Source organism: Salvelinus alpinus, chromosome 34, assembly GCF_045679555.1.
Source record: "Salvelinus alpinus chromosome 34, SLU_Salpinus.1, whole genome shotgun sequence".
In the NCBI taxonomy this organism is placed as follows: Eukaryota; Metazoa; Chordata; class Actinopteri; order Salmoniformes; family Salmonidae; genus Salvelinus; species Salvelinus alpinus.
This window is the reverse complement of record NC_092119.1, coordinates 9,293,221-9,304,366: the sequence shown is the minus strand read 5'-3', so window position 1 is coordinate 9,304,366 and position 11,146 is coordinate 9,293,221. Positions and strand designations below refer to the sequence as shown.

Here is an 11,146-nt window from a genome sequence, read left to right as displayed (position 1 = left end):
ATTTGTTCTATTCTATTTTGTTCAATTCTAGGAATTGATAGAGTACCTGCGGTCCCACTCTCACAGTGCTGTGTATGCTACGTCAATGTCATCTCCCGTCGTGGAGCAGATCATCACCTCCATGAAGTGCATTATGGGGGAGGACGGGATAGCGATAGGTGAGTCTGACACGTAGAAACGTGGTAGATAGAATGGGAAAGGTTCTATTTTCCACACACTGATGCAACTGAATGCCATTTTGAAGACATTGCACTTAGGTGTTAAAAAATGTCATGAGGTGTTTGGTTTGGGGGTTGGTACAGAATGATTTTCTATTGGTTCATACCAGCTATCACCACAAGGGGGCTGTAGAAGCTTGAGACTGGAGCAACTGCAGTTTACAACAGGTTGGGTCAGACTGCTCACTCTCGACAGGAAGATGGTGGGTTTCTTATTTACTGACTGTGTGTGAGGTAATCAGTGTGGTGTATTGGTGGAAATGAACATGTTCTACAGAGGCTGGTGAAAGCTCTGACTATACAGGAGACCATTCATCATTCATCTACAGTTGACAGTGAGAGGACGTTTCTTTTTTTGCTGAGTATATATATGCAGGCCTCAACCACTACCCTGAGAGCACTTGATTCAGTGTATCATGCGGCCCTCAAGTTCATTACAAATCAAACACATCTAACACATCATTGTGATCTCTAGAGCGCCGTTGGCTGGTCGTCATTGACCTTGTATAGGCTTAAACACTGGTAAACACTGATTTATAAGGCCATATTGGGTAAAATGCCACTTTATCACTGTTATTTTTTAATCAGGTCAGAATAATAAATACCATTTACGGCCCCATTACGGCCCCATTTTAACAATACCAAGAATTAGAACAGTTCATGGAAGAAATAGTTTTAGTTACTCAGCTCCGTGGTCCTGGAATTCTCTCCTGAACATTTTAAAATGTGATGATTTAGTTATGTCGGTGGAGTTTAAACACTTGTTTGATGTAAGTATCATAGAATAGTGTAATTGTCTTTGGGACAGCTGGTTTTTAGTTATGTCGGTGGTGTTTAAACACTTGTTTGATGTAAGTATCATAGAATAGTGTAATTGTCTTTGGGACAGCTGGTTTTTAGTTATGTCGGTGGTGTTTAAACACTTGTTTGATGTAAGTATCATAGAATAGTGTAATTGTCTTTGGGACAGCTGGTTTTTAGTTATGTTGGTGGAGTTTAAACACTTGGTTGATGTAAGTATCATAGAAGAGTGTAATTGTCTTTGGGACAGCTGGTTTTTAGTTATGTCATTTGTGTTTCTTTACATAATATGTAATTGTTGTACTATAAGTGATCTTGGAATGGAATGAATGAGGATGCAATCCTCAGCTTGCTCTGGGATGAGTCAGAAGGAGACTGATTTAATTTAGGCTAGCTACCTGCAGTACTGGCCATGTCTGCAGACTCTCTCACACACATACACATGTACATTTATATTGTCTCTACCGTGCAGCCTGTCTGATCACTGTCAGCTCTGTGTGCAGAACAGCTTAGGTGTCATATTCAGATGACCCTGACACAAACACGCACACTCACGCATGCCACTATATCACGGCAGGACAACAACAACAAACAGTTGCTCTTGCCTTGTTCATCCCAGATGAAGTTGTGTGTGTGCATGCAGTGAGTGTGTTTCCTATGACTAACTCTGCTGTAACTTGGTCTTCCTCAAGGTTGTCCACATCATCTCAATACATCTGATCTGGTACACACTCTGCTGCCAGGCAGGCCTTACTGCAGCCTCAGGTTGAGGACTTCTGATCCTACTTACTCTCTCCTCCTTTTTTCACATCCTTCGTTCAGTGAATATAGAGAGCTTTTCCAGAGGTGAACACAGCAGCATACCTGGCTCTTTCCCCCGCCTCTTCCTTTGATTGACAGATGAGCTGTCCATACCTGGCTCTTTCCCCCGCCTCTTCCTTTGATTGACAGCTGAGCTGTCCATACCTGGCTCTTTCCCCCGCCTCTTCCTTTGATTGACAGCTGAGCTGTCCATACCTGGCTCTTTCCCCCGCCTCTTCCTTTGATTGACAGCTGAGCTGTCCATACCTGGCTCTTTCCCCCGCCTCTTCATTTGATTGACAGCTGAGCTGTCCATACCTGGCTCTCCTCCCAACCTCTTCCTTTGATTGACAGCTGAGCTGTCCATACCTGGCTCTCCTCAAGAGGTTGGGAGAAATTAGGTAAAACGGATTTTACCTCATTTTTAAGTCCCCGGTCACTAAGAATGCCGCTTCTTGATGAGCATTTTCTTGTTTGCTTATGGCCGTATACAGATCATTGAGTGCGGTCTCAGTGCCAGCATCGGTTTGTGGTGGTAAACAGACGGCTACGAAAAATATAGATGAAAACTCTCTTGGTAGATTGTGTGGTCTTCAGCTTATCATGAGGTACTCTACCTCAGGCGAGCAATACCTCGAGACCTCCTTAATATTAGACATTGCACACCAGCTGTTTTTGACAAATAGACACACACCATCACCCCTCGTCTTACCAGACGTAGCTGTTCTGTCCTGCCGATACACGGAAAACCCAGCCAACTGTATATTATCCGTGTCGTCGTTCGAAACATAAGATATTACAGTTTTTAATGTCCCATTGGTAGGAGGGTCTTGAATGGAGATCATCTAGTTTATTCTCCAGTGATTGCACGTTGGCCAATAGAACGGATGGTAGAGGCACGTTACCCACTCGCCGACTAATTCTCCCAAAGCACCCCTATCTCTGCCCCCCTGTACTTCTGTCTTTTCTTTTTCGTGCGAATGACGTGGATTTGGGCCTGGTATCAGAGAAGCAGTATATCCTTTGCGTCGGACTGATTAAATTAAAAATCTTTGTCCAGTTCGAGGTGAGTAATCTCTGTTCTGATGTCCAGAAGCTATTTTGGGTCATAAGAGACGGTAGCAGCAACATTATGTGCAAAATAAGTTACAAACATTGCGAAAAAGCACACAAAATAGCACAGTTGGTTAGAAGCCTGTAAACCAGCAGCCATCTCCTCCGGCGCCATTGTATCTGGCTCTCTTGCAAACCTCTTCCTTTGATTGACAGCTGAGCTGTCCATACCTGTCTCTCCTCCCTGCCTCTTCCTTTGATTGACAGATGAGCTGTCCATACCTGTCTCTCCTCCATGCCTCCTCCTTTGATTGACAGATGAGCTGTCCATACCTGTCTTTCCTCCCTGCCTCTTCCTTTGATTGACAGCTGAGCTGTCCATACCTGTCTCTCCTCCCTGCCTCTTCCTTTGATTGACAGCTGAGCTGTCAATACCTGTCTCTCCTCCCTGCCTCTTCCTTTGATTGACAGCTGAGCTGTCCATACCTGTCTCTCCTCCCTGCCTCTTCCTTTGATTGACAGATGAGTTCACGGAAACGAGAAAGATTAGAACTGGCTTGAAACCTCTAATCCTGACAATTCGACTAGTAAACTCATGGTTAATGGTGAACTTTAACTCGCAATGACGGACCTTGTATTGTGCTGCAGGATTTCCATGTTTACCAGGCTTTGGTTTCCTCAAGGCGTCTGAGTCTTGGATGGTATGAGTCGGAATGAGCTCGCTAATGTTTGAATGAATGAGTTGATAAAGTTGAATAAAATCTTTTCCAAAATGTAAATTGTGTCTTCTCTTCTTTGTGTTTTGCTAAGATGGACCGAGGATTTGAAAAGAGTTTGCGGACTATGAAAATAAATCTATACATACAACGCCTTGTTCAAATACAAATCTTTGTTTATTTATTAAGGCAAACAGACAGCCCTTTTCATTATTTTGTCTACAACACATTTTGATTAGCCTATGTAATTGTAAAATAGGGACATTGTAGCAGTCGTAATGGCATGAAATCAGCAAAAGCCAAGTCAGGGTGACGTGCTCAGAGTGGAGATTTATTTACAGGTCTTGGTGATCCAATGGTTATAGCACCATATCATACAAAATATACAAGTAGATTGACCAAATATACACAGGCAATAGCCCGATAGAAATAGCATGTGTATCAGGCTGAACCGGTCCTATCTGAATGGACAAACGTAGAGAAACCAAATGGAATCTGTCTAACAGGAGCTCAAACTGGTAGGCCTACGTTCTGGTAGGCCCCCGGGACCATACAGTTACCCAATTGGCAATTACAACCAATAAACTGGTTCTACAATGTAAAAGGCCATTTCCACATCCATTGTTACATTGATACATTTGTCTTAATCAGTTGTCTGTGGAGTGTAGAACATACAGTAATGTGATTAGAAAGATATTTGAGCAGGGTGTTAACACTGTGGAGTGTAAAACATACAGTAATGTGATTAGAGAGATATTTGAGCAGGGTGTTGACACTGTGGAGTGTAAAACATACAGTAATGTGATTAGAGAGATATTTGAGCAGGGTGTTAACACTGTGGAGTGTAAAACATACAGTAATGTAATTAGAGAGATATTTGAGCAGGGTGTTAACACTGTGGAGTGTAAAACATACAGTAATGTGATTAGAGAGATATTTGAGCAGGGTGTTAACACTGTGGAGTGTAAAACATACAGTAATGTGATTAGAGAGATATTTGAGCAGGGTGTTAACACTGTGGAGTGTAAAACATACAGTAATGTGATTAGAGAGATATTTGAGCAGGGTGTTAACACTGTGGAGTGTAAAACATACAGTAATGTGATTAGAGAGATATTTGAGCAGGGTGTTGACACTGTGGAGTGTAAATGTCACGCCCTGACCTTAGTATTCTTTGTTTTCTTTATTATTTTGGTTAGGTCAGGGTGTGACGAGGGTGGTATGTGTGTTTTTGTCTCGTCTAGGGTTTTTTGTATGTCTAGGTGTGTGTGTCTAGTCTAGGCATATCGTAGGTCTATGGTGGCCTAGATTGGTTCCCAATCAGAGGCAGCTGTTTATCGTTGTCTCTGATTGGGTATCCTATTTAGGTTGCCATTTTCCAGTTTGGTTTGTGGGTTATTGTCTATGTTGATGTTGCATGTCTGCACGCCGTGTTTATAGCGGTCACGTTCGTTTGTTATTTTGTATAGTTTGTTAGTGTTCTTCGTGTTCAGTCGTCTTGTATTAAAATATGTATTCACATCACTGAATAAAGCTCCGCCTTATCTCAGTTCACTGGTCACGATAACAACACCCACCCGTAGCACGCGCTCCAGCAGGTATATCTCACTGATCATCCCCAAAGCCAACACCTCCTTTGGCCGCCTTTCCTTCCAGTTCTCTGCTGCCTGTGACTGGAACGAATGGCAAAAATCGCTGAAGTTGGATACTTTTATTTCCCTCACCAACTTTAAACATCTGCTATCTGAGCAGCTAACCGATCGCTGCAGCTGTACATAGTCCATCTGTAAATAGCCCACCCAATTTACCTACCTCATCCCCATACTGTTTTTATTTATTTACTTTTCTGCTCTTTTGCACACCAGTATCTCTACTTGCACATGATCATCTGATGTTTTATCACTCCATTGTTAATCTGCTAAATTGTAATGATTCGCTCCTATGGCCTATTTATTGCCTACCTCCTCATGCCTTTTGCACACAATGTATATAGACCCTTTTTTCCCCCTACTGTGTTATTGACTTGTTTATTGTTTACTCCATGTGTAACTCTGTGTTGTTGTCTGTTCACACTGCTATGCTTTATCTTGGCCAGGTCGCAGTTGTAAATGAGAACTTGTTCTCAACTAGCCTACCTGGTTAAATAAAGGTGAAATAAAACATTTTCAAAAGTCAGGGTTTTGAGGAGAGGTAATAAGTGAAGTCAGGGTTTTTAGGAGGGGTAATAAGTGAAGTCAGGGTTTTTAGGAGGGGTAATAAGTGAAGTCATGGTTTTTAGGAGGGGTAATAAGTGAAGTCAGGGTTTTTAGGAGAGGTAATAAGTGAAGTCAGGGTTTTTAGGAGAGGTAATAAGTGAAGTCAGGGTTTTTAGAAGAGGTAATAAGTGGTCAGGGTTTTAGAAGGGGTAATAAGTGAAGTCTGGGTTTTTAGGAGAGGTAATAAGTGAAGTCAGGGTTTTAGGAGGGGTAATAAGTGAAGTCAGGGTTTGGATGAGAGGTAATAAGTGAAGTCAGGGTTTTAGGAGAGGTAATAAGTGAAGTCAGGGTTTTAGGAGAGGTAATAAGTGAAGTCAGGGTTTTAGGAGAGGTAATAAGTGAAGTCAGGGTTTTAGGAGAGTGGTGCTGGTTTAGTGGTGTTGGTTCAGTGGTGCTGGTTCAGTGGTGCTGGTTCAGTGGTGTTGGTTCAGTGGTGTTGGTTCAGTGGTGCTGGTTCAGTAGTGCTGGTTCAGTGGTGCTGGTTCAGTAGTGCTGGTTCAGTGGTGCTGGTTCAGTGGTGCTGGTTCAGTGGCTCGGGTCCAGTGGTGCTGGTTCAGTGGTGCTGGTTTAGTGGTGTTGGTTCAGTGGTGCTGGTTCAGTGGTGTTGGTTCAGTAGTGCTGGTTCAGTGGCTCGGGTCCAGTGGTGCTGGTTCAGTGGTGCTGGTTCAGTGGCTCGGGTCCAGTAGTGCTGGTTCAGTGGTGCTGGTTCAGTGGTGCTGGTTCAGTGGCTCGGGTCCAGTGGTGCTGGTTCAGTGGTGCTGGTTCAGTGGTGCTGGTTCAGTGGTGTTGGTTCAGTGGCTCGGGTCCAGTGGTGCTGTTTGGCCGTCGGAAGAGGCATTTAAATAAAGGTTCAATAAAATAAATTAATAAAATGTATCAATTTTTTTTGCTCTGCCTCGCCCATACAGTAATAAAAATAAAGATCTTAAATTGTTATGTTTTATTTTTTATATTAATTATTTTTTAAATTGTGATTTATCAGTGGGTGCTGCCCCTCTGGACCCATGCCAGATAGCTATTAGGATCTGTCTGTTTATCATTCCTCCCACTTTAGTTTACATGGTCACACCCCTCTGCTTCACTTCATATCTATGTATCTTCAGTCTATGAGAAAACGCTCTCCATTCCCTGGCTCCTACAACCTTTTTGTAGTCCAAGGAAAATAATTAAAACATGGAATTCTGACACATGGACGAGATGAAAACAAGATAAATCGGAACTCTGTGGGAAAAGTTATTTATTTCCCCCCAAAAATAGTGTTTCTTCTCTGTTTACTTGACATCTTCTTTGTTCTCATTTCTCTCTTTCATCCTTTCATTTAGCTCATATTCAATCTTCCCGTTCACAGACATTCATTCATTCGGATCTCTCATTCATTCACTACTTTATTGTGGGCTCTCTGGTAGGACCCTCCCCCATAAAGTCACCCTGGCAGCGGGAGATGCAGGTCCAGCCCTCAGCTAATGAAGCCACTACTACTATGACTCTGCAAAGGTGAGTGGTACTGAACAGATGCAGGGCTGGCTTAGTGAAGCGGGTACGCAGGGCACATGCCCCGGGGACAGACCTCCAGGGGGCCCACAACCCAAAAAATCATCAAATAGAGGTCGGGGCACCCCAGATAGTATATAAATAAATCACAAGCAATGGTCAAATGTGTAGAATTGCCGGAAATATGCTATAGGGGGGGGGGGGGGGGCTGGAGGTAGGTGCCCCAGGGCCCCACGTGCCATAGTCTGGTACTGAACAGATGGTGACAGAGAGACATGCAGTGTCAAAACCAGTGGGCTGTAGATGACAAACGGTTGTTCTCAAGCATTCAAAGAAGAGATTCCTTTACAACTAACGATATAAATATTTTCTCAGAGCGCATGGAAAAAGATTTATGTGTACATTTGCAGTCATAATGGTTTGACAAAGTTCCCTATCTACAATTATTTCAACTTATTTCAAAGGAGTATAAGGTCGCAACAAAAGCAGCACAGAGAAGACGCGTGCACGGAAAGCGAGCAAGGAATGAGACGGTGTGAAGTCAACGAAGGATACATAGAATAGATACCAGCTTCTGAACTCTTTTGATACAAGAACACGTGTGGATATAAGCCGGAGATGAATTGACGGGAATTATTGATCACAGCGCCAAATGTTCCAAGCAACTTTTGAGCGTCAACATAAACGACGCATAACGGAAAGCAAATAGCGCTGGTAAGACGCATCAAATTGGTTAAAAGTTCCGGTCACTTTTAGACAAAATGTTGGATTAAGTATCATATATGTTGATTTCGGATTTATATTGATGATATTTATGGACCAAATGCGAGGGTACCGGAAACGTGTTCAGGACGCTAAGGGCTTCTAAAGATCAGAGGAGAGACCGACCACAGCATCCCAACACCAGCGGACTGTGTCCCAACGCGGAGAAAACATGCAGAAGATGCGCAGGCGGGTTCAGCTTCTGTGTGTTGTCCTCCTGGCGACCATCCAGGTGTCAGTCAAGAGCTTCCCCACCAACAGTCAAAAAAGCGCAGTCCCCAACGGCCGGAGCACCTCGACCACGGAGGTAATAGCCTACCCATTTGATCAATAACTAGGTTGTTTATGTCATTTGTTAATTTTATCTTTAAAAAAAAATCTAAACTTTCATAAACTGTCTTATGATTGGAAAATGGGAAATGTGCTGAAACTTCACAGCGTGCATTTATGATTTGATGCGTAATGTCACATTCACACCTTGGCTGCGTGTAACACATTGTAGTCTGAAATGACATTATTGTTTAGGAATTGGCAGCGTACATCATAAGGTGAATCTATCGGGTGAAACTCTTAATTCTGAGAGCCCAATAGGTCAGAGACCGTGAACAACGATTGGAGTAGGCCAAAGTGGCTCCATTGCGCAATCACTTTGATGAAGTGAAAACTGCAGGGGTGTCGGGAGCTGGGAAGGGCACTAGACACTAAATCATGTGGCACGTTTTTCTTCTCTTTACGTGTGTAGTCAAACAATTGAAACACATAAAATAATGTACTGCAGAGTGAATGATTTCAGACAGTTCTGGGGCTGACAGGGAGAGGAGCAGAGACCGTTATTTTTGCCGATAAGGAGATGGGCCAGTTATGATGACACCCTGTGAGGGAGGAACTCATACCCCCCTCAGGTCTGCCAGTGTGGTTGTCTACTGTGATCCTGGAGGCCTCAGTTGGTAGAGTATGACGCCCTGCAACGTCAGGATTGTGGGCTGGATTCCCGGGAACCACCCATATGCAAATTGTATGCACAAATGACTGTAAGTCACTTTGGGTAAAGGCATCTGCTAAATGGCATATATATGATTATATTATGTTGCTGAATAGACTTGCTCCATAGACTTGCTCCATAGACTTGCTCCATAGACTTGCTCCATAGACTTGCTCCATAGACTTTCTCCATAGACTTAATCCATAGACTTTCTCCAGTTTATACAGTGATGGGCTGTATTCTAATCCGTATGAAGATGAAGGCATTACACTTCACATAGACCTGTATTTGTTTATGCTGTTATTACTATTACAGTTATGACTCGAGTTACTCGTGATCATGTGTCTTCCAGGGTTCAGGGAGCATGTCAGAAGTAAAGGGTCAGAGGTCAGAAGGTTAAGCAAGTGTAGCCTTCGGCTAGTACACTTAAAGATGATTTAACAGAACTGGGGAGGGGTCCTCGTACTCTCTCTCTCTCATTCTCTGTCTGTCCTGTCCAGAGAACATTGCTTTGAGTTTTATGTTGAAGCTACCTCTTGATTTACGGGCTGTTTCTAGAACACAGAAACCCTCTCTCTCTCTCTCTCTCTCGCTCTCTCTCTCTCTCACTCTCTCGCTCTCTCGTGTTTTCATTGAAGCGAGAGGTTGGGTCACGTAGGTCAGAGGGAGCCGGCGAGGCTGAACGTTTGAGGGACGCCTGTTTTACACACAAACAACCACTTACTAATCCAAACTCTGGCCTGGAATCTGTGCAGCGATATTGGATATGACTCTCGTGGTGTGTGTGTGTGTGTGAAGACAGAGAGCAGCGGGGATGGAGGGGTAGAACTAGAGTAAAGGCTCTGGTAAATTGTTACACCAAATCATTCTGGAAGATCGTCCGGTTCCCCCTCTTAGAGGGGAGCTAAAGCCGATGCCGCCATTTCACGGAGGGTGATAAATTCTTCGCCGCGTTCAGAAGTTCATGTTGCTCTTCTATATGGTAGCGGGGGATGACTGTGTGGTCTGGCAATCTCTCAAATGTCCGGCGCCCTAATTGAGGTTCATCTGAAACTGTAAACCATCATGTAGGTATGAAAGTATAGCCTGCTGGGGACACACACTGCAAGCTCAGCTCAACGTTTTAATGAGGAAGAAACATAAGCTAATGTTTCAGAGGAACATTAGCACACACTCACACACACACACACAGACACACACTCACACACACACACACTCACACACAGAAACACACACACACACACACACAGACACGCACGTGCACTCACACGGTGCACACACACAGACACACATACGCACGTGCACTCACACGTGCACACACACACACAGACACGCTTGTGCACTCACACGGTGCACACACACACGCACGTGCACTCACACGGTGCACACACACACACACAGACACACACACAGACACGCACGTGCACTCACACGGTGCACACACACACACAGATCTGAAAGAATTCATTGGAAGCATAACACTGAACTAAAATATTAATGCAGCATGTAAAGTGTTGGTCCCATGTTTCATGAGCTGAAGTGAAAGATCCCAGAAATGTTCCAAAAAGCTTATTTCTCTCAACACTTGGTGCACAAATGTGTTTACATCCCGGTTAGTGAGCCTTTCTCCTTTGCCAAGATAATCCATCCATTTGACAGGCGTGGCATATCAAGAATCTGATAAAACAGCATGATCGTTACACAGGTGCACCTTGTGCTGGGGACAATAAAAGGCCATTCTAAAAAGTTACGTTTTGTCACACAACACAATGCCACAGATGTCTCAAGTTTTGAGGGAGTGTGCAATTGGCATGCTGACTGCAGGAATGTCCACCAGAGCTGTTGCCAGAGAATGTAATGTTCATTTCTCTACCATAAACTGCCTCCAATGTCATTTTAGAGAATTTGGCAGTACGTCCAACAGGCCTCACAACCGCAGACCACGTGTATGGCGTTGTGTGGGTCAGGAAACCGCTCACGTTTTGGGCGGTGTGGTTATGAAATGGGCAGGCATAAGCTACGGACAATTAACACAATTGCATTTTATCAATGGCAATTTTAATGCAC

At 43.8% G+C, this 11,146-nt stretch overlaps 1 protein-coding gene across 1 annotated transcript in view; it reads left to right on the top strand.

Moving 5' to 3' along the window:
• The first annotated feature begins 7,625 nt into the window (after window positions 1–7,625).
• LOC139563670 (isthmin-2-like) overlaps window positions 7,626–11,146 on the top strand; it is a 49,121-nt gene continuing 45,600 nt past the window's right edge. The window contains exon 1 of the mRNA XM_071382523.1: window positions 7,626–8,404. Coding sequence (XP_071238624.1) covers window positions 8,270–8,404 — 135 coding nt within the window. The 5' untranslated portion in view covers window positions 7,626–8,269. The remainder of the gene's footprint in view (window positions 8,405–11,146) is intronic.